The following is a 24581-nucleotide window of genomic DNA, read 5'->3' on the forward strand; positions in this document are numbered from 1 at the left end:
CAACCTAATGTAACCGCATTTAAAAGAAAGTGGTGACATCCCTTAATGGCTCACCCTTTCAAACTCATTCACATGCGCTTAAAAGATAAGCCAGGTCACTTCCATCATATATTATACTCTGTGTGCTATTGAAAAACTTCTGAGTGACTGTTTTAAGAAGTGGACTGGTAATACAAGAAAGTCCCATTTGTCCTGTGAGTGAGGAGAGGAAGAAAGCTGCTTGCCGGAATACTGAGTACAGTGACACCTTTTCACCTGTCCACTAACTAATGTACTTCCATCTGCCACCCTGAAATGGCAGAGAAGCATTTCCTTTGCAATAAAAACACCGTGGGGTGTTGCCTCGTGCATTTGTACGGATTCAGAACTCTGGAGAAGGTGGCAATTCTTACTGTTTTTAAAGAATAAGGTATTTTATTATGGAAATTCATCTTCATAACAATGTGTGCAGAAAATGACTGTCAATCATTAACAAAACAAAGTTTGTTTCACGAAAACAGAAGGATGACTATTTACATTAACTTTCTACCACAAACAGAGAAATACCTGAAACAGCTGAGGCAGTAAATATTCTTTTCATGGCTTGAGAGATTATTGAACAGTAACTTGACATTGTACTGACATATACCAACAGGGGTTCAAGATGTTTAGATAGCCCTGACCAAGTTGTACACTGCAGGAGGTCAAAAAATGTTGGCTACACACTTACGAGAACTATGTCTCTCTGTTGTTTTAACTCATGAAATTGATCTCTTACAGGGAACTTTAGGAAAAATGCTTCAGTACGAAAAAAAAACCCTGTACACAATGTTTTGATACTTGAAGCAGTGATTTTATCCAGAACTATCTTAAACGTTTGTTAGCACTTAAGATACCCCAGGACTCTCCCCAAATTACTCTCTGCTTCCCCTCACAGTTGCATCTAAACAGAAATCATCATTGACAAAACCAAGAATATCATACACTGCTCTGAAATATTTTAAAACATTAAAATCAGGTCTATAAATTACTGCATGTATACAAGAGGTATTTGCCAACAAGTATATTTATACAGTAAGAAAAATATCATAACATTTATACCTAATTTACAAATATTCCAACATTACAGAAATGACGCTGTTGGCTTTATGTAGGAAACACTAATTACAGAGGTTAGAAAGTGAACAGCAACACATAACTGAGCCCTTGTTAAAGGTATTCATCAAAAAATGGAGACATTCTTGTTTGCACCTGTCCCCTACACTATCTGCTTTTTTATCTCTCTGCTTCTGCTTCTACTGCGTCTGCTTCTGCTTCTACTGCGTCTGCTTCTGCTTCTACTGCGTCTGCTCCTTTCTCTGTCTTCCACTTTACTGCACTTGTCCCCATAGCGCTCTCTGCATTTTTTCTTCTCTCTGTGCACATCTGTGCTGGGGCTTCTGGTTTCATTTTTCCTGGGCCACTCTTCACCAGGGCTTTGACTTGGACTTTTTCGTATTTGCCTTTGCCTGGAACTGCTGTGACTTGTGCAAGGGCTTCTTCTCCTGCTCCCCTTATCCATGCTTTGGCTTCTACTATCCCTCTCCTTTCTTTCAGTCTCTCTCTTGTTGGTGCTATGGTATCTGCTTTTGGACTTTCTTTCCCCCTCACAGGAGCTCCATTTGTTGTTCTCCGCAGAACTATCTTGCTTTAAAAGTCTGTACTTCTCCCTATCTTTGTCCTTGTTACCGTGACTACCAGAGAGATCTTCAGAAAGTTTTTCCTTCCTCGTCTTTGCTTTTCCTTCTGAATCACTGCTGCTGCTAGCCTCTGAAAACTTGTCTTTTTTTCTTTTCTTAGAATACATCTTCTTTTGTGCTGCTTTATCTCTGCTGTCAGTCTCGCTATCACTGCTGCTTACTGAAGTCTCACTGGAGGATGAGGAAGAGGATCGCATCTTACGTTTCTTGTGTTTACTTTTGCTTTTCTTCTTTTGCTGCTTTTTCTTCTTTCTGTCTTTCTTTTTCTTTTTCTTCTCCAGACGATCCAACTTCCTTTTATTTTCAAAACAGAAGAGTAGCGCAATCAGTCGTGTTAAGATATTCAAAATTACAAAGTCATTGTCGTTTAAAGTTCACTACTTCTGATGACCTACACAGTAAATACACTATTTTCCATAAAACATGTTGAATTCCTCTGCTCTTTCAGCAAAGTATTATTTTTAAACTTCTAACCTGATGTTAACCATAATCCTCCTGTAATCCACCGCTGAAACAGGAAGAACATGATTTTTTAATTCTTTAATTTTAAAGAAGATAAGTAAGATATGTCAATTTTGGCCTTGTAACTAGGAATTAATACATTCAATAGCTTTTTTTTTCCTTGTCAGCCTGCTCTGGAGACTTTGGAAAATCATTGCTGCTTTTGTTTGTGCATTTTTATAAGATATTTTGAAAATGAAAAAACGCAATTAGTATTCACTTTCTATTAATGATGGAAACTGAGACTCTAACTCTCTGAGTTCTCCAGGCAAATAATACTCATCTTTTCAATAACCTCTTCTGTCACAACTAGAAATTTACATTTTCTAGCCATAAGTACAATATTCCATCATGCACATGCATTCACTGCTATTTGACTGCTTTCACCTAGTTTTTATTTTGCTTTCTGTGTTTATTCTTCTCAAAAAGTCAGTGACTGAATAGTGAAACTACTTTCAGCGTATTAAAAAAAAAACCCTTCAGACTAGTAAAATCTAAAGGACCCAAATATTTACTGAACTTCAACTTCCAAAATACAAAGTATTACAATTTCATTGTGTTGGGCCAGCAGAAGGTCAAACAAAATACAGTTTTAAATTACTCAAACTACATACACATTCCTTACTTAAAAGGAATATAAAATATGCCAATTATTTTCAGAGAATGATTTATTATATATGCAAATACTATACGTACTTACCTACTCATGTACCTGCTTAGCCATTCACCTTTCTCCCCTCCCACTCCCCACATACAGAACGTCTTTTAACCTAAAAGGCTGTTTTAACTAGTGATACCTGTATGGGATCTACCAGGCAGTAGTTAATATTTTTCATTTTAAACATTTTCAGGTTATTTCAAAATAATGTTCCAAATCAACAGAGAAAAAAAAAATGTAAGTCACCTGACATATGAAATCAGTAGGATAGAAGCAAGCAGTGAAAACCTCATTAACTTTTTATTAGAACTACAAAACCAGGGGGAGCTGCCTCTGCTGGAGCAGCAACTATAACCCCTGACCCGAGAGCAGTGTGGAGCTAGGCCAGCCTCGGCCCTGGGGTGCAACGTCAGGCTCAGTTTAGCTGCACAGGAGAAGATAACAAACTTTGCCAAGTTGTAAACCAGTCAACAAGAGCACAGAATTTTTAGTCCTGGAAGAAGATACTGTAAACAATGGAGTGTAAAATAATATTCCAAAATAGCAACTGACAGCATCTTCAGTGAGCCAATTATTATTTCAGTATCCCAGGTAAATTGGAAACGAGCCCCAATGCAAAGGTATCACAACTAGATTAGAACAGCCAGATTAAAAAAAAACAACCGGATTAAGAAACCATGCTGCATAACGCCATTTGTGGTCAAGCGTATGTTAAGCTAAGCTGATTTCTTCTGTACTGATGGTGCTGAATTCTTCAATGGCATAGAAGACTTACAGGGACAATCATGGAGTCAGAATTACTGGCGATACAGCTCCCCTCCACTAGGTACCACACTTACCTTAGAAGTTTCTGTTTTTGTTTGGTTGACAGTGATTTTAAAAATTCAACTTCTGGATCATCATCTCCTTCACTTGCAACAAATTCCTAGGAAAATGTGGTAAGACATTAAGTTATTATATATAAAAATAATCTCTTCATTCAGATTTCTGTATTAAAAGTGATGCCTCTGTGTACCTTATTTTTGCACAGGCAGAAATATATTTGTATTACTAAATCAGCTTAAGACTCTTTGGAAAAAGCAGCAAACTCGCTACAAAGCGAACCCCTCCTCCCCCAGTTCTGTCTCAAAGCTGAGTAGGTGTTATAATGTGGGGGTTATACAACAGGAGTTATTAGTAACATATGAAAAAATCACTGCTAGGGAAAGAAACATTTCTGAAAATGTTCATAAAAATGAGCCAATTTTGGAGCTCACATGATTCCCCAGGATAAGTCACTCCATTGTTATCATGCTTGGATGAATAGGTAAGATGCTAGTCCTGCTCGAACCCAGAGTAATTTAAGCAAATTACTTTTCTGTCTCGGTTTAGTCATTAGGAAAATGGGTATTAACACATCTACCTCACTGTTGTGTTATTAGTCTTTAAATGATCATGAAGTGTTCTAGCAATGCAAAATACTGTAATCATACAATCTACATACAGTAACGCAATCAGCAAAGCATAGCTACTTTGAAGACCCTGAATTCTTCAAATTATGTGCATCTGGTACACTACAGTTCTCCACCATGATGTTTTTAATTTTAGCCACACTCAGGAAGGGAAAGAAGAAATAAAAAAGCTCTTCCAAAAAAACCGCACCACACCTAACATACACCAAACATACTGATATCACTGTGATTCATTTAACAGTGCCCATATGCTACACTTTTCTGGGCTACATAGCTTTTTTAAATACAAAGGTACATCCATCTGTGGAGACACAATGAATTGCTGATTTACTCAAGATTTCAAGACCAGCTGAGGGCTGTCATCCCCTCTTTACTAGTGGTTTGACCATCCTGCCATATGAACAAAGGTTATTTCATGGTGGCTCACTCAAGGAGTGTATACGAATTTTTCACTTTACATTTTAATTAAAGCACCTCAATTAGAAATGTACCCTGTGCAGTTTAAGTAAAGACAATTAAATGTGTTCACTTTCAGAAATAATAAATGTAACAATAGTCAATCAAGTAAAAAAATCTTCAGATATAGCATTCCTGGCAGTAATTATTTGTGCATACTTGCTCAAACGGCATCCAAAGGCTAGCATTGCATCAGAAGTATGTGGCAAACCCCCTAACCATCCCCTTTATGAAAAATTCAATTTCTAGCCACCCAGAGGAGGGATTTAATTGATTATATATGGTTTTAGAAGAAGCAATTTATGATTCACCATTCTGACTAAAACAAAGCTGGAAAACTAAGTTTTTGGGTATTTTTCTACTGGTACAGCTATTCAGCTTTCCTATGGATATGCATATTTGAAAACATTGAGTAGCAATTCACAAGCAATCACATTTAGATTTATAGACATTTTCAGCTTACTGGTAAAAAGATCATTACCTGTGATGGATCATTTGTGGTCAAGTTTCTCCCCAGTACATTTTGTTTCAGTGCAAACCCACTGTTTCTCATCTCCGCTATTAGCTCTGAGGGGTGCATTGATGGCCCTGTTCACAAAAATCACAGTTTGAATGTATCATTTATATCTCTCTACCTTTTTTGGACTCCACAGTAGGAATTCAGTTGAAGCTTTGTTAAGTAAAATCACAGCTAAATCAACTCAATAATCTTCTGCTGAGCAAATAATCAGATATGATTTTCTAAAACAGCAGTCTGGAGATTCAGAATAGAAAATAATTGCATTTTTCTTTAAGTATAAGGGGATTCTCTTATGTAACTTTGTCATGTTGAAAACAATATATTTAGGTAAGTCTAGCAATATATTTTTATTATAGTAAAAAAGCGCAGGAAACCTAAAGAAAGCACATTAAATAAGACTTCTAGGTGCCTCCTCTCCTCTGAAACAATGGGAAAACACACTTCTAATACGTCACTAACAAGGCATTTTTCATAATGACACAAATTTTTGAACTTAAACGTAGACAGTAACCATTACTAGAAACTCAGTATACATATGGAAAATAAATAAATACATGAAAAAAATTCTTTTATGTCCTTACTTATTCTAGGGACCCCCAAATATGCTGGGTCTCTAGGTTGTTATCTCCTAACAGATTTCTGCTTAAAAAATATCAGCTTAAAAAATACACCATATATTGCATTAGAGTAGGTGTTTGAGATTAGGCACGTTATCTTTCTTTGCAAACATCTAACAAGGAGCAAAATATGGGATGTATTTTGGATCATTCAGAACTGACTGCGTAATTTAGAAACCCTGTAACTCACTCCTTTGCTTTAATTGAACGCCTGTGATCATCAAAACCTCACGGACTTGTCTGATTAGGTACTTTTCCTTCGCCCTAAACATACACTCTTTTGTTAGGTCACTTTCAGTAAATTTCCTTACCAGTTCATTCACTAACCCTACTGTCAATGAATTAGCACTACTGTATAAGGTAAATCTAAATTAGAAGCAATGTAAAATAGAGCGTGGAGCACAAGATTACTATTACTTCAGTAAACTAACTGTAAAGGATAAGATTAACTAGTCTTATGAAACATCTGATCCTGCTTTGTGGTTTTAAGAGTTTCTTACTTGTGGAGGTGGACAAAACTCACAAATTTCTAACACAAAAAAGTGTGGAAAGTAAAGGGATATTTTTACTATGGAAAATATATGGAAAGTAAAATAGCACTTTCCCAGTAAAATGGCAAATTCAACTTTTTCTTAGTTTTCCTGTATAATACACTGCTTACAGAAACAAACAGGCCTATGTGTAAAGCAGGAAGGAAGAAGATAAAACTTTGAAAATTGTTTAAGGAGCCCTTGCATTACTGACTTTCTTTTCACAAGTTCCTTATTTTGCCAGGCAGCAGAATTTTCTAATGAGATACCTTAGTCTTTCCTTGAGTTCACATTTTTATTAAGTAGGGGGTTATTCCCTCCCATGTATTTTACCAAAAGTGTTTCTTCTTTTTACATGTTACAGTGTAAATGTAAGCTCACTGACAGTTAATGAATGTATATGGGCTCCAGTATCCACAGTTTTGCTTATTTCAAATTTAAAACCTTGCTGTGCTTGCCGAAATCTACTCTGGCTGGAGCAGAAACTAACAGAAACGTAACAACAGAATTTGGTACCAGCTGATGTCTTGATTTGAAAAGGCCACATAAACCAGCCATACAATATAGTCAAATAGCCTGTATGAGGAAGCTGAATGGAGATGAGGTGTAGAGTCATGAAAGAAGATTTCACCATACCAAAGAAACCAAAACATGTGACGAGACTGAAGCCTGGAATCCCCCTGTTATTTGAAGGCAGTAAGAACCACTGCCTAACAAAGTAACCTAACAAAGTAAATAGCTGGTAACTTACCAGCTATTCCCACTTCAGTGTCTCAGCACTGTACACATTTTGATGTGTATCGGACACCTATTTGTTCTCATTAAAGTGATTAGATAAATAGAGGAATACAGCTTCTCCAAATCTATACAGAAGATCTGCAAAAGAAGCCCTAACTTTGTGGTTCCATAAAAGGACCATGGGCAGAACTGAGACCAGAGATGCATGAAGGCATATCAGCCTTCAAAAGCACAGTTCAAAATTATTTTCCAGAAACAAACCTTTCAGGCATTCTTTGTGAATAACACTATAAAGAGTAAGGAAAATAATTTCCTCTTTTACATAAAATGCTTATAATGAATGCACAATACTATTGGGTTTTGTGCAGTTGTGCCCAATGTCCGTTGTGCTGTAATGTACAGATCAATACAAGTGATCAAAAGGCCCATCAGAGTGGCTGCTCAAGCTGGGATCCAACACACAACCACATGCAAACTTCTAAGTTAGCTTCCATATGCTTTTTAGAAGTGAAATCATCATTAGGTTTACAAAATAAAAACACAGGTAAGCAAGCCAGGCTAAAAATAAATGTGTATGCCTTCTGTTCCCTTGTTTATTAATGTCATCAAGGAAACATTCATAGCTCCATCTACAGTATTTTAGTTGCAACATGGTATTACCATGACAAGGAGGGTTAACAAATCACCGTTATTCCTGTTTTGTGGATGTATACAAGTTACATCAAAGGCACCTACAGAACCTTCAGAGTGGTTTATGAAATAAATTATTCCTGGTTTGGTCTCCCTTTAATTGTGGTGAGGGAATCAGTAATTTAGGTTCAGTCTAGCTTGTGAGGAGATGCAAGGATCTCCATGAAGCTTTATTATGTACATTATTTTTACTGTAATTAAAGGTTTTAGAAAACACTAGGAAATCAGATTCAAAAAATAAACCAACCCCATAAATGAAAGCAGAGTCAAAACACAGTCCTATTTCACAACCCTTCTGCGTGCAGACCCCAGCCAGGCACAACAGAAGCACGCTGTTCACAACAGTTGATTACGGAGGACTCTCTTGCAGCGTGTGATCTTTGCAGTTTAAAAAACGTTAACATTTTTGAGAGGATGACACAGGTGAACCTCCTCACACTTTTTTTCTGAACAGCTGATGCCACTGAACTTCTGCTGCCCAATGACAGCAAGACCACATCGCTCCCATTGTTCAGGTAGCAATGCTAGACCACAGTAAGGAGAAAACAGTATCTGATCTGGGAAGTCTAAAGAGACTGTTTTCTATCTGGTTACAAGTCCAGGCTGAGAAGTTCAATTAAGACATTGTATCTGACAATGGCTGCACAGCTTAATAGCAAACCTCTACCACTACCTACTTTCTGCAACACAAGAAGGAGAATCAAGAAAATTTTTATTCTCATAATTAAACTCCTTTGTTTGGAATCAAATGCTTCGTGACTTTCTTTTCCCATCCATGCCTCAACAGACTGCTTTAATGATTTTGATAAGCAGATGTGATTTTCTCTGAAATATCAGTGACAGTTTGAGGTCTTCCAGGATTCCTGGGCACAGCTATTTTATGTGACAGCATCAAGGCTTGTAACACACTTCTTTTTGGGCTGTTTCTTCAGAGTCTTAAAAGACGTAGATACCTAAATATGTGAGCAAACAATCTATAAAATTAGGTAGGGAATTTCTCCTGGCTAATACAAATGATGGAGACAAAAACTGTAAAAGAAACCCCAAACACTGAACCTCACTTAACAGAGGTTTGAAAAAGTCAACTTCTCAGAATTGTCCTTGGCTTCCTTATTTAGGAGCTAAAGCTTAAATCTTGGAGCCACCAGTATACTGGCTGGTAGAGGGCCTCTTCCTTTGTTTGGTGTGAATTGATTGTGGAGTTCTGCTTGTTGGAGACACGACTATGCCCAGCATGATCAAACTTGGTTTGCCTGGTAAGCCAAAGAGCTAAATCTTTTCAGCCCATCTTTGGCTTATGACTACACTTACATCATCACCCTCCAAGATCTTCAGACAAAACAGTACTAAGTATACCTGACAGCCGTGTATCTTCATCTGGTTAAGTTCCAATTAAGTCATAAACTGTAAAACAGATAGTAAGATTGAGCTGAGAGGCTCTCAGTTGGCTATAATCTTGGGAACTGATCTTAGCTAAGGATTCTTGAACAGCACCCATCAACTTGCAAAAAATCACTCCTACATCAGGCATAGAAAAATACTTTATGCACTATGAAAACTGATCTCCTCATATATGCATTCCTTATGGACTTGCTAGACAGTCTGTGAAGAAGCTACTTGCGTGATCTCATGCAGGTGAAAACATCTAGAGATGACACTATGCCATGAGTTGACAGAACATTAGATACAGGGATCCTGTAAAAATAGCTGATTGCTATGACTTCTGACAACTAGTCTCTCAGCATTTTTCCATCAGCAAACTAAAAATAAGTTCAAAGTTACAATGCTTCATCATCTGTTTCTTATTCTTTCTGAAACAAGTCAAATACAGTACCTTGCTATTTTTGAATATGACTGTCAAGCTTATTTTCTGGAATTTACATTTTGATAGGGAAAAAAAGAAAAGAAAAAACCTTTAAAACTTTTCCAGATGACACTTGTTTAAAACTAAAACATTTATCTGCTTTAAAATTAATTCATAGTCTTGGAAAAGCTTTTTACCACATAGTGGAATTAATTGCATGCTGATATCATACTTATTTTTATGCACTAAGACAACTGACAACTTGTTACGTTTTCTACAGCTACAGGTACTTAAAATTCTATTAAGGGTTTGCACAAAAGAGGCTCCATAGTTAAAAACCCACCAAAGGATTTTTAAAATATTTTTTCATGGCCTTTATAATTCTCAAGAAATACTGTTGTCAAGCAAATAGGCTACAGTTTCTTCCCGCTTCTTACTTCCCACAGAAGTTCTTGCTGCATTAATTCTCTCTGTAATCTTTTGTTTAAGATACTACTTAAGGAAAAAATCCAGATAGCTCAGCTGAGTCAAAGAGTTAGGGCACAAAATCTGGAAACTCAAACCATTCAATGAAATGTGAAAAGAAGAATTTTAGTCTTCATGAAGTACAACCTGAGTGCAACCTTAGCTTGACAGCTGTTGGTGTGTCTTTATAATGTTCGTACAATTAAATAAACAGAAGAGCTGTAAATAGATTTTTTCTGAAGCCTTTACGAGCATCAATTATACTGGATTGCAGAAGGGTATCATACTATGATTTCTACAACATGTTGTAAATTTGCTTTTTTATAACAAAGAGCACTCTAAGTTCTTATCACGCTTAACTGAGATCAGTTTAACAGAATCAGTTCTGCTTCTATTAAACAACCAGGGGGGGAAATACAATTCTGGATCTCAATTACTTATCATAGAATGGTTTGGGTTGGGAGGGACCTTAAAGATCATCTCGTTCCACCCCCCCTGCCATGGGCAGGGATACTTTCCACTAGACCAGGTTGCTCAAAGCCCCATCCAACCTGGCCTTGAACACTTCCAGGGTTGGGGCATACTTAAATGCCTAGCTTACAAGCAAGCTCTCCCACCCTGCATTACTACACCCACTCCCATCCCAGAAACAAGAGAAACCTATAGCTACAATTAATTTTTGATTCTGTCTGTACTTGAAGCTACAAATGCAGAGCGTATGTAACACTGCTCTTGCCAGAATGTTTCTTCTAGAGGCATGGGCACAGGATTCCTCTTAGGGGAACAATGCTAGCTGTAACACACCATCTAGTAGGACTCCCTTAAAATGTCTAAAGCACATTTTTCAAATTATCCAATATTAGAGAGCAATATGCTAAACTCTCTTTTCATAACAACTGTGATTAACTACCACTTTTTCTGCAACAGTTTCAGTGGCGGTAAGGATAGACCATAATGTCATGATCGCCAGTATCACCAAAAATAGCAGTTTTACTTCTATCTACTCATGATGCATAGTCTTGACAGTATCCGCTCAATTTATTGATAAAAACTTTCACTGCTGTCACTAGTGCTGATGAGCAAACTGAATTATTCTTTGCAATCAATTAAGTTTTAAATGGATTTTTATTGCAAAATACGTAAAGAAAGCAAAGAGGTAAGAAGCAGTAATAGTATAACCTGTGGCAGGGGAAATTACAGTAACCAGTTGTACTTAGATAGTGGCTGCAGTTACGTATTGTTATGAAATGAAGCAGACTACTCAGTATAAAAGTTACTGAAAAAGGCAGTAGATTCTTCAAGGTGTCATTTTAATTACAACTTTTTTATTTTAACTAACGCCCATTTTGTGTATCACCAAACCAGAAAATTTAGAATAGGGCTTTTCTAGAGCTTCCCCTTCTTGACAATGTGTTCTGGTGTGGGACATATTTTAGTTTACAGATGTGATCATTTTCATCTAAAGGTATCGCCATTATCATACCATCAGACTTCTCCTGACTTGGTAACAGAGAGATAATTTACATGAATGTAAATATAAAGCACAATAGCATATCTGCTATCAATTCGTTGGTATGTGTCACACTCTACCATGTTTAAAAATTGATTTATGAATCAAGGACAAGATACTTTCAAGGCTTATCCTTTATTACTACATAATTTTTGTTAACAAAGTAGGCCTAAGGCACATCGTCTTTGTTCTTTCTTATATGCATCTTGGACAACACGAGGCCATAACTCTTCCAAACTGAAATTTGATTTTCTACATAACAGTGATACTAAAGCTATGCTCTTCTGTTGAAAACCAAATAAATACTCCAGGGAGTATGCAAATAGCTCTTTCACATTAACCAGGTTTTAGAAAACCCTTCTGCTGGTGGATTTTAGTTTAGTACACAATCACATGAAGGATGAATATACTCTGCATTCACAACGCTGCCTTGTCTGGGCAGTAGCAAAGGCATAACATATGACACAAGGCTTTTTATGTTTATGGCGTAAAAAAGAAACTAACTTTAAAATTAGCATAGACAGTTGTGTCAATAAATCCATATACTTTTTTTGTGCTCTCCACAGAGTTTCATGTTTTTTTGTTTTTTTTTTAATATGGCTTAAAAGGAAATTGAACAAAAAGTGGAAACAAATTACAGACTGAGCCTAATATCATCTGTGAACTTTTATTGCGGTTGTGACAGAGATAAGAGTAGACACTTATTTATCTAAAGGACAAAGAGCTATTATCAAAATTATGTGACCATGATCCTGGTCATGAAGAACATCGCAAATTTATGCTGCCTCCACTAACTCAGAATTGATCATTTTTTACTAATAACCTTTTCATCTATTTCAGAGATGACTGCATTCAGACCATATTTACACTTCAAAGCAACTGCTGCAGTTGGCATTGAGAGAAATCAATGAATAAAAAACCTCTGGCTTTTAATTAGCTCTTGTTCAGAGGGTCTGCAGTTTAAAAAAAATTTAACACTTCAGCACATAATTTCAGTACAATTTACCATGCTTTTGTCATAGGGTACTTCAGAGAATCCTGAGTTTCCTTTTTCCTTTTTTGAGTAGTAAAAACCATTTCAATTTATCAAACTGCTATAGGAATCCATATTTATTGCTTAAATGCCAAGCACAAGACTGCTAACAGAAATCTGTATTTTATGCATTCACACCAAATACAGAGGCTTCCGAAATATAAATGGAGGATTATTCTAAAATGTGACAGTTCTTAAACTATGTGAAGATTTAGTTAAGGTTCCTACTGTTCACAATCAAAGGTCTCAGCTGCAGATCGTAAAGGAAGGTTTCATACCCTGTATGTTTCTACAGATGACCATTTATACAAATATTCACAGTTAACATATTCAAATACCTTTTCTTTGTTATTATAGATTCAAGAGAACACTTAAACCAATTCCTGCATTCCTGATACAATGCAGATTTTTGTCTGTTGGGATACAAAAAAGTACCATATTTGTCACTGAAAAAATGCAGTGAGATATAGACATAACATAGACATAGGTTTCCTTTTTTGCTGTCTCTCTGTGACTGATAATTTCAATGATTACCGTGGAAAGGAATTTCACCCACAAGCTAAAGATCAGTTGAACACACTAAGTGATAGACTGATGGAAACCACAACCACAAGTTTAGTTTACGGGCACTCAGGCGATGAAAAGAGAGGGCACAAACTCTAGGAGCTGATAATGAGTCCTTACAAGGCTGCATTTGCATAGATGTACCTAGAGTGTCTTTATCTTCGAAGACCATAAGACACTAGATACATATACATGTTGCTCCGTTACATTTTTAACATTATTTGCCTGAATTATCCATCACTTTACAGTACTCTCTTTCTTCTCAGTAATTTCACTGGATGGATCACATATGGAGCCAGTTGGCTGTAAAACATTCAAAGTAGTCCGTAGCAGAGAAGAATGCCCAGCATTCTCCAGGCTTAAGTTTCATAGGCCAAGAGCATAACAACCTTAGCACCCCACTTCTAACTATACCATTCATAAAATTACCTCCCCATTTGAGACACTAGCCTTATTTCTTAAGATAGTGATACCTTTCTTCTAAGATAGTAATAGATTCCTAGCAGGTTATTTGTTCTAAAAACATACGATAGAAGTTGTAAACGTTTAAGCTTTCATAACTTTTTAGCAATCCCTTTCCAATCTTCACTGAATAAGACAGATTGCTTGCAGGGAAAGGAAAAAAAAAAAGAAAAAAAATTAAAAAGAGGTATTGTCCTAACTTCACCTGACCAAGAAAGTTGCAGGCAATTTTGAAGTGAAATAACAATATCACTTCAAAACATTTTGCACAGAAAACCTACCAGTCTCTGTTCTGGTAAAGTCAAAGGTTTTTCAGGCTTCACAAAAAAAGCACTGAAAAGCACAAAAATCAACAGATGCTGCTGGTTAATGATAAAAAAGGATTGTACAAACATACAAACTTTAAGATGCTAGTGACCTGGGGGTTTTTTTGCTGGTATATATTACATATTTTATATATGCATATATACACAGTGGCACATAAAGTCAGAACTACAACTGATATTTTCATCTTGTTTGAACTTTGAAAGTCAGGATTTTATCAGTAAAAACCCTGTAAATCAGTTTAGCCCAAAGAAGCATTTTGATTGCCTAATTTAGCTTTGTAAAGGAGAAGTAAATCTTATAAGTTGGTCTCTGCAAGCCTCACAGCTGGAACATTCTAACACTACTTCGCAGTTTCCAGTGATCAAAGTAAGTTACTTCATATCTAAAACTAAGAATTTCATAATGGAAATAATGAAACACCAGGGGGTGCAGTTATCATGAAATAATTACACTCCTGGGAGATTACAGACAAGGCTGTACCCCAGGGGTGTGATTATCCCATGATAACCACATCCACTGAAATTGCCTTATTGCAAAAATAATCTCTATTCACTGGTGAGATATTATTCAATAGGCGCTTTTTTAATGGTAAGATTATTATTTTTTTTTTGCATGAATTACCAGCTAGATTAGTAAAATGGTCCCAGAAGCAAAATACCAAGCCACCATGCCTAAGTTAAGGTACTGATTGTAATTATTTTTGTTTGCTGGGGCACTGCAGTGTGTATCAGACCTTGAAAGACAGCAGTCTTCTCAAAGAACACAGTTCTCTATGCCACAGACATGCTTTTGCCCTGCAGTGGTTCCACCAGAGTAAACTGAAGTCCACGACTGCTCTTTGCATACAAGATATTCAACACTGAATTCAAAACAGCAATTGCCAATCAGTTTCTGTGCAAAGAGGAAGACTACAATGCAGTCCTCACGTAAGATTCAAAGACAAGTATCCTTCTCCTGAAATAAGAGAATCGCAGCTTACAGAATTTATGGGAAAGAAGCAGCCTATATTGGTGGTTAGTTTATGATGTGAAAAAAAAGAAGTATGTAGGCAATCAGTAACTCTTCTTCTTCCTCACAGAGAAACAGAGCAAGAACTTCATATAATGCAACTAAATCAGACATAGGAGTTTCATTTCCATTCATTTTAACTCAAACACCTCCTCTGAAGCTGAAAAAATAGTTGAGTCCAAATAAGACATTTTGTTTTGCTCTCTTTCTGAAGCAGTAAAAAAATCAGAACAAAACACAAACCGAACTTGTATCAAGTGCTCTTGGATTTGTCTTCTGCATTACTTAAACATTTTTTTATTCAAAGGAGTTTACATCCTACTGAAACTCACCAATTTGGGCATTTAAACAAACCAACATTACCCCCTGGGCTTTTATGAAATTGAAGTCGCTATTCAACTAAGACCTTTGAAGGCCCAGTTTTTGAAGGAACAAAGGGAAGGACAGGGAATGGCTGCTCTTGCTGTTTTTAACTCAATAAATTCGGTTATCCTAATAAAACAATTTTTTTACCCTCATTTTCTGTCAAAAGATTTTGCTTTTGACCAAGGAGAAGGATGAAAATGTCCCTCCAATTGGGTAAGTGCCAATCCTTTATACATGCATAAAGATTTGTTAGCAATACTGTGGCTACCACTGTTTGTACTGGTTTTGGCTGGGACAGAGTTAATTTTCTTCACAGTGGCTTGTATGGGGCTATGTTTTGGGTTTGTGACCAAAACGGTGTTGATAACACTCGGATGTTTTAGTTATCGCTGAGCAGAGCTTGCACAGCATCAAGGCCTTTCCCGCTTCTCAGGCTGCCCTGTCAGCAAGTAGGCTGGGGGTAGACAAGGAGTTGGGAAGGGACACAGCCTGGACAGCTGACCCCAGCAGACCAAAGGGCTATTCCATACCATGCGACATCATGCTCAGTAATAAAAGCTGAGGTAAGAAGGAGGAAGGAGGGAGACTTTCAGAGTTATGGCATTTGTCTTCCCAAATAACCGTTACACGTGATGGAGCCCTGCCTTCCTGGAGATGGCTGAACACCTGCCTGCTGATGGGAAGTAGTGCATTAATTCCTTGTTTTGCTCTGCTTGCGCACACAGCTTTTGCTTTACCTATTAAATTGACTTTATCTCAACCCACGGGTTTTCTCACTTTCACCCTTCCGATTCTCTCCCCCATCCTGCTCCAACCGAGTGAGCAAGCACCGTGTGGGGCTGAGCTACCCACCTGGGCTAAACCACCCTGTTTCCTTTCCAGGTTAATTAACTCTGTTCAGTAATGTTCCCGAGAGCAGTTACCCTTCCACACTAGAGATTTTTAAAGACCTCAAAGCTATTACATGACAGAATTCAGTCATGAGTCTAATTAGTATATAATGAATTTCTCCCATGGTTCTTAAACTTGCATGTATGAGATGTTTCAGTCCTTCTTTACAGCAGAGCATCTGAAGTTTCTACCATTACTGTTCTGTGGATAGAAACACATTTAGGTAAATGCATGAAGACAGCAGTGCACAAAACAAAGTCATCTGTTTTCCTGTGTGTTAAGTGTGCTTCTCTAAAGCAAAAGAACAAGGTTCAGAAGAACAAGGCCTGTTAAAAGTGGGAGGCCAGACCATTTCTTAAAAGCTGCTTCTGCAGAAATTAGTGATGCCAATGTCCTTAAGAATATCAGATTCAGAACCATGAGGCTGAGGGTTCCCAAGCACTGATTGCTTAGAGATTCATTACCAGCCAGGATGCTTTGTACTACGTGGACTAGCGTCTTCCAACACTGTGCTGATGCATGGTGTGCTCTAACAAGGGAGAGTATTTTCAAAGTTTAAAGAATCCTAATCTAAATTTAGGTAGCGTAACTACCATGCATTGCCTAGAAAAAAATTATTCAGTTCAGTTTGCAAGAAAAGGATGAGAGATCATCTTTTATTAGGATGAAAAGACTATAAATCAGAGGAAATAAAGTGCTACACCAAGTAAATAGCTTGAAAGCAAAAGAGCTCTTTTCAAAGACTTTATAAAAAATTCCAACAATTTGCTCTTTTTTTAAAGTTTTAATGATTTATAGCCTAAATTTGGTCCTTCTAACACAATCAATTTCATCAACTAATTGGAGTCCCGGTATATTGGGTATTGTACTAAAATTTTATTCTGGTTTCACCTTTATTCCTTATTATACCTGTATTTCTCAGATGTACCCTTTCATTTATGAGACAATATTTATATTTCAATTTCCTGACACAAAAGCTAGGAACAAGCTTTCAAAGATGACTTTCTACATATGGAATTACTTCCTGACCTTTAAAATTTATTATTTGCTCTAATAATGTAGCCCAACATTTTTCAACTCTTTCTTGAGACCTGGCTGCAAAGATTTTGGGTTGGTTTTTTTTTTCTTTTCTTTTTTACACATTTAGCTATTAAAAAACCCAGTCAAATTAAATACACATTCCAGATTTGCTGTATACTATAAGAAATCACTCCCTACCCTTGAAATCCCTATTAATTGTTCTCTTCAGAGGTGCACATTTCCTTCTACATTCTAGAAATGAACAGACAGTTTCTAAAAACTGTTCTTTAGACTTCAGACCTTAGAAGCCAAGTGGTTTTGCACTTTTTTTTTTTGCTGCTGACAATCACAATAAATGAAAACTCTGGACTATTTACATGATTTTTACCAGTTTTCTAAGCATGAGGAGACACTTATTTGTGACACGTGGCGGGGGTGTGGGTGGGAAGCAATTCAAGTGCTTTGGAGTTTTTTAAGCCTAATCATCAGTTCATGAAACACAGAAAGGTTTCATAAAAAGATGGTATCATAAAGTCTCTGTCCCTTACAAAGCAGTATTTTCTGCAGTTCTAGCCAATCTAAATAAGAATGATGTGGTAATGGATATTTTTGCAGTATTATAAAATAATCAGAAAATAATTAGGAATTTAGTCCGGAGACATAAAAGCAGCTTAGGAGTGCATGCAATTACTGATAAAGAGAAGCAGGAAGAAGCAGAGCTTGAGGAGATGTGTTGTACAGAGGAAAAGAAGAAGGGTCTTAGAGGTGGATACTGATTCAGCATTAGGGCTAGTAACAAAGCATTAAGTAGAAGTAATGAGAGGAAACAAAGCAATAAAGAGAAATGGTCAAGACAAGATTATATTGTTGGGGGTGTTGATCAGAACATGATAGAATTTGTCTCTTTAATGTTGCAGTGTCTTGTTAGGAAATGCTAACACACTGTTTTACTCTCAGTGTAGGTTAATTTTACAGAGCTAACTGCAGATCTGCAGCACTGTAACAAGTGGGTAGAACTCTCATCAATGCAAAGATTATTACTTTCTCCCATCCCAGACAACACAGGACTGGTGTCAGGGTCTAGTTAAAACAAATCAGGTTGTGGTTTGTTTTTTTTAATGTGTGACGTAAGCTTTAACACACCACGTGGATGAATTATGAGTTTTAAGAGAATCAGTGAATTCAGTAACTTGTGTTCTCACTTAACTGTAGTACTTCATTTACACACATGGAATTTCCAGAAGTCATCAAAGGAGCATAATTTAGCTTGTTATTAAATCAGATGAAGTTTTAGAAAAATGGATGAAAGGATCATATTCCTGAGGTTAGAAAAAGCAGACAACCTTTTATCTGATGATCAAATTAATGATATTACCGCTTCCTATAAGCCTTGTATCTGCTATTAAATCAAGAACTTAAAATTGTTTTAAACTTTACCTACAGTGTTTTTACATATAGTTTCCCTGAAAGAAAGAGAAAGTAGCAGTGTCATTACAGCTGACTATTCAAATCCCAGAACAGTGTCTTACAAATTATATATACAAACCCTGATCTGTCGCCCACCCCTACTCTCTGAAATCCTTCCTCAGCCTATAAAAAAGTCTATGCTCAGCATAGCACACCGTCTTCTAAGTTCCAGAGTTGAAAATGAGAGGGCACACTGGCGCTGTCTGAGAACATCTAAGTAGTTTTATAGCACTTTCCTTCATGCAAAATTCACCACGTGTTAAATCCCTCTCCTTAGGCTTAGAAAGACAGTTTGGAAAGCTACCCAGAGAACATCTGTCTTGCTAGGAAACACCCACAGCAGTCAAACATTGCCTACACCTGGATAGTTAGTTCAGTTAGGTTTGAAACAAGCAGTTAGACTTATATGGACAATGCAAAGTGTCTGTATTACACTGGTATGAATCGTAAGGAGGCCATTTTCAAGTTTGTGCAAGCATATACAAATACATCCTGCTCTCCCAGCCAAACATTCCTAAAAATTTACGAACATCATTTCAACTGCGGGGGGGAAGAGTTCTGCAGCACAAAAGCATATCTGACACATAAGAGCTGCACAATATAATTCTACCATCACCAAACACTGCAGGCACAATTTCTTCTAAGGTAAGAATAAGGCAAGAAAATGATTTAATGTTCTAACATACTGAATAGAAAGGCTGAGAATATCAACTACAGGATGGCTAATACAATGATATAATCATCAGACAGTGCCTAAAAGCAGAGGAGAGTAAGAAGCACTATTTCCGTTAACTTAAGTCTTCCAGGCCTCATCTCAAATAAATGACATATCTAGGTGATCTAATTCTGAAAAACAAGGTTGTTGGTAGGCTAAATAGGTAATAAAACTAAGAGCTAGCACATAAAATAGACAGTCTGAGGAAAAAAACAGAAGAAAACCATATGTTGTGAAGTGTGCCACTGTAATGGTATCCCTGCAAAACTGAATACACAACACGGCACATGATCTTAAATCACAGTACAGCAAGTCTGAAGACTCACCCATGTTACCAGGTGTTTCTTTAACGTGCCATAATTTTAAGAATCTTAAAAGTGTTACAAACTTGGGTCAACTTACAGAAAACAAAGTACTGTAGTAAAAAAATTATTCAATTTGAATGTGTATATCCACTTCTTTAAACCTCATCTAACACTAAATGCTGTGTGACTTACGTAACAGGAAAGTGCATAGACGAAAAAAAATTGTAGTTCAGGAAGCAGCAAGAAGCCAGCTGAAAGGAAACTAGGCATTTGGAAATCTAGGTTTCAAGTGCTCGTCCACTTATAGAAGCACAATTACATATATAAAAAGCTCAAACCTCTCCTTTTTTTCCAAGTGATTAACAAAGATCTACTGATATATTCCAGCTTTTCTAAGCAGTTTGCCTGAATCTGAACTGGGACAGTCTTAGACAATCCATTACATTAATTTCTTTTGGTGACGCAAATATTGTCATTCTGATATAAACAATCTCATTGCAGTTCCTGAATTTTTGCCACAGATAGAATCAAAGCACCAGTCATTATGGAATCTTTTTAAAACGTGTTACTAATTACAAAATTAGGTCCCTCTAATTTGAAATAATTAACTTGAAATTGTGGATCCTACATTTGGAATAAAAAAGCGTTTTCCCCATTTCATCAACTCTTTGAAATATGATAAACTTCAACCTTCTAAAATGAAATGTGATGAGTTCCCCCAAAATTTCTAACCAGCACCTTTAAAAGACATTCACTGCCTACCTGAACCATCACTGGAGACTGAACTCGCATTAATTCCAGAAAGGCCAAATAAGGGACATTCTCGATCAGTGTTTACATGACCCCACTTATGGCATTTAATACATCTCACATTCCGCACCTAAGAGGAAAAAAAATTTGACATAATTTAGTTAACAATAGAGCTTAACGTTTACAGAAATGTCTATGTTATTAGGCATAAGAGAAGCTTTTAAACTCACTGAGAAACAGATGATAAAATTAAGAGTCCATGTGAATGTTCTGCAGTTAGATAATATTTGAAATATACCCAAGACATCCACAGAGTGAAATTTATGTAACTTGCCTGGATACCAAATGGCTGATCTCTGATATTCATATCATCCTTAGCATATCTGTTACACAAACACAAAAGAAAACAAATACTCAATTCACTATTTTTTTTAAAGCCATCATATACAAAACTACCTTTTCTTGTTAAGTGTGTATCCATTTCAGAGAGTACTTCTGGTAAACGATAGTTTTAATGTGTTTTCAAATACGGATGTAAAACTGAAACAAAAACTAAGCTGATCAAGGAAATAGTTCCAGGTTTACAGGTTTTACTAATTAACTGCCAGGACATGACAGGATTACACAAATGACCTGCTCAAAAATAAAACAGGGGGGGAAAAAAAAAAAGGAAAAAAAAAGAAAAGGATATGAAAGGTAAGTAAGAAAAAAAAAAGTATCTAGATAAAATCCAGACATCTTACTTTTCTCGAGGGGCGACTTTTTGCCATTCGAATTTGTATTCAGTCTCTCCTTCTTGCTATAAAACAGAAAGCATGGTAAGTTTGAAAAAAAAATTTTAATACATTTTAAGTAAGTAGGAAGAAAACATAAAAAAAATTATGTAATGAAATACCTCTTTAGATTCCTCTTTGAATTTTCAGAAATCATGGAAAGAAAAGAAATTATATATTAATTATACATGTAAAATGCAGCTGGTGTCTAAGCTAGAGACAAAATATTTTATGATTTATACTAATACAATAGTGCAAATACTCAGAAAGTAACTTTATTTAAATAGAGTGCGCTTATAAATAATCAGCCTCTAGTATATGGTTACAAATCCTGTAAAACCAGAATAACCTTTTAAATCTATATTGATTTGATATACAAATACAAAAAACTTTAAACTTTTTATGCAAAAGTAGCAACAATACTTAATTTTAAAATCTTAAAAAAGATTTTTTTAGCAAAAATCACTAGCTTAAAATTGCATTTGCTCTAAGCTTAAGGAATTACTTTAAGAGCTTTTTAGTTAAATAATTACAAAATTTGCTCTACAAAAATGAGCCCATCCAAGCATTTCCAAGCGTTTTCATGCAAATGGGAAAGATGCATTTTAAAGGGAACATGTTTTCCTTTAAAGGGAACATGTTTTCTTAATTCTGCACTTATATTCAGATTTTGCTAAAATTAAGTGATATGAGTATCCACCAGGTACTCAGTAACTTCTGTTTATGAATCTACTAAATACAGTCACAGACCCACCACAGTCAGGTCAGCCAGCACTTTTGACTACAGAGTCTCAGTATTTATTATTTGTAAAACTTCACTAGTTAAATTTTTGCTTTAGTATTTCCTACGCTTGACATGCATCAAGCTGAATTATGGGCAGAACTTTTAAGCAAAAGTGACCTTGCTATTTCTAAAAAGGAGAGTAGGCCAGAATACAGGCTGGCGTTGTCTGAGTCATTGCCTCAGTAAGGTCTATTCCTCCTCATCCAATGGCTTTATAATCGGCTAAAGAAACACCTCTGGGGCAAGGACAGAATTTATGCTGTTGCCTGGAAAGATACTTTATCTGTTTTTCCCTTCACATTGAACTGTTGCCTAAAAAAACCCAAAACAACAAACCCAACCATTCTCAGTTTGAAAAAAATTAAAATATTATGAGATCAAAATTATTACATACTATATATATCTCTGCGTATTCGCACAGGAAGAACTAAAAATCATACCTTCTAGCATTACCTCACTATGAAAACATTATCTTAAAAATAAAAGACACTATGCTTATGTCTTCAGAGGGTTTTTAGCTTTGCAGTACTGTCTGCTCATGATCAGGAAACCAGAATACCTTTCTTTGCTCCAGGTGGGGCCTCATACATGAAATTAAGACCATTCTTCACACGCTCATCACCCATAAGCAATCTAAATAAAAAGGACAGAGTTTGGGGTGTTAGACACAAAATATTCACTTTGGTATTAGTTATATAAAAAAAAAAGTAGTGTACAGCAGGAAATTGTGATAATAACTGTCATTTTTTTCATTTATTAATTTGAGTATCAAAAGTTTAATATCAAAAAAACCTGAGAGACCAGTCAATACTTTTGCATGCTCCACTGTGCACTGAAAAAAAAAAAAAATCACACATTTCAGTCACCACTGAAACATAATTCTGTGTCCAGACAATCATGGAGGACAGATTTCTGTGTGATCCAAATACAAGGTTACCTGCTGTTCTGTGCAACATAATGTATTTTGAAATTAATTACGTGACACACACAAGCCACTTGAAAGTAGTTATTGTGAACTCTGCTTAATCAGACATCCATTTACGAGTCACTGTCCTCTCCTACTACTACAGTCAGTGGGAGACAGTATTTCAAATAACTCACAATAAGATATCCTGCACTGCCATGAAAACAAGAGACAGCAGGAAAAAGTATGTGATCTTATGCCAATTCTCACCTATTATCATAGGATTCCTGTTCTTTAAGATACTGTTGCATTAATTCTTCTTGTTTCTTCTTATCATATGATATTTTCTGTTCTGCCATCCATACCTAGTGAAAACAAGTAAGTTTCTATTTTGAACAAATACAAAACCTATGACAAAACGCATTAATGTATAAATACTTAACTGGCTTAATCTATTGAAAATATTTAACAAGGGAAAATTCCCACTCTAATCACATCAAACAAATTATTTTCATCCAGCATTTCAACAAATGAACTTCACACAAACAGCATTTTTGATAGGCTACAACTCCAAACAACATTTAAGAACATAAAAGAAATGGGAAAGTTTAGTAATGCAAAGGGAAAAGCAGGCTCAGAAAACACCCTGGGTGTGCCACTGCCTTCCCCGTAGCAACAATTCCTCACCTAAGTCTCACCAGACGCCAAATCCCAGGCTCCCTCGGGAGTTCCTGGAATAGTACAGTTCTGGGGAAGGAAGAAGACCTGGAAGCAGGTCGAGGCAGGTGTGAAATACCGGGAAAACAGGGGCACACCATGACAGATGGGGTTTTCCTGCACGGTGTATAGTGTCAAATAGACACTATTTATCCAGAGAACCAGGCGCTGAAAAGCTGGAGCCAGGAAAAGGCGTTAGTTACACACACCTGCGAGTGGGTAAACCTGAAGCTTCAAGTGTTACTCAACTCTTTCCTACCTCTTCCTCCCCCCTTGCCCCAACCCCGGTCCCACCACAGGAAGGCCGACATGCCCTACTCATGCCGCTGCGGTGCCGGGACCCCGCCACCCGCCCGGCCCCGTCCCAGACCCCCGGTGCGGGGTGGACGCGGCCTGACCGACCGACGGACCGACCGGCCGAGGAGCCGCGGCGCCTCACCCCAGAGCAGCCGCCCGGCAAGCGCCCCAACGGCTCCCGCCGCCGGCCCAGGCCCTCCCGCCCCCCTCACCTTTTTGATGTTGGACTTGGAGGCGGGGTGAAAATCCTTCTTGCACATGAAGTTGGCGAACGACTTCCCCATGGCGCCGGCGGGGAAGGAGCCACCGGCCTCCGGCACGGGCCCTCAGCCGGCTGCCTCCGCCGGGCCTTCCGGGTCAGCGGGCGGGCCTTCCTGCGGGGCGCGGCGCTGCCGACGCTCAGCCCTGCCCCGCCCCGCCGCCGCCGCCGCTGGGCCCGGAGGACCGGGCGCCGCCCCCGCGCCGCCAGCATGTCCCCCCGGCCGCCGCCCCGCTCCTGCGACACCTTCGTGGCGCTGCCGCCCGCCGCGGCGGGGGGCC

General features: G+C 37.4%; 1 protein-coding gene across 2 annotated transcripts; it reads right to left on the minus strand.

Moving 5' to 3' along the window:
* Positions 1–516: 516 nt before the first annotated feature.
* On the minus strand, positions 517–24345 carry CIR1 (corepressor interacting with RBPJ, CIR1). 2 transcript variants are annotated; one of them, XM_059820490.1, is made up of 11 exons: positions 24254–24345; positions 23298–23392; positions 22683–22756; positions 22430–22435; positions 21462–21475; positions 21310–21365; positions 20901–20949; positions 20579–20696; positions 5266–5372; positions 3717–3802; positions 517–2012 (listed from the first exon to the last, which is right to left on the minus strand). In XM_059820490.1, the coding sequence occupies exons 1-11, from the start codon at positions 24323–24325 to the stop codon at positions 1238–1240; spliced, it is 1452 nt and encodes a 483-aa protein (XP_059676473.1). In that variant the 5' UTR covers positions 24326–24345; the 3' UTR covers positions 517–1237. The 2 variants fall into 2 exon arrangements, with proteins under 2 accessions (XP_059676473.1, XP_059676472.1); XM_059820489.1 differs by lacking the exon at positions 22430–22435.
* Positions 24346–24581: the final 236 nt, after the last annotated feature.

Source organism: Gavia stellata, chromosome 8, assembly GCF_030936135.1.
Source record: "Gavia stellata isolate bGavSte3 chromosome 8, bGavSte3.hap2, whole genome shotgun sequence".
Taxonomy (NCBI): domain Eukaryota; kingdom Metazoa; phylum Chordata; class Aves; order Gaviiformes; family Gaviidae; genus Gavia; species Gavia stellata.

Excerpts from the sequence above, each read along its gene's own strand:
- CIR1 (XM_059820490.1), bottom strand. The coding sequence starts at position 24,325 with ATGGGGAAGTCGTTCGCCAACTTCATGTGCAAGAAGGATTTTCACCCC. Across the intron at positions 23,393-24,253 it reads CCAAGTCCAACATCAAAAAG|GTATGGATGGCAGAACAGAA; the intron begins GTGAGGGGGGCG and ends TGTTTTCACTAG. Across the intron at positions 3,803-5,265 it reads CCACAAATGATCCATCACAG|GAATTTGTTGCAAGTGAAGG; the intron begins GTAATGATCTTT and ends ACATTTTCCTAG.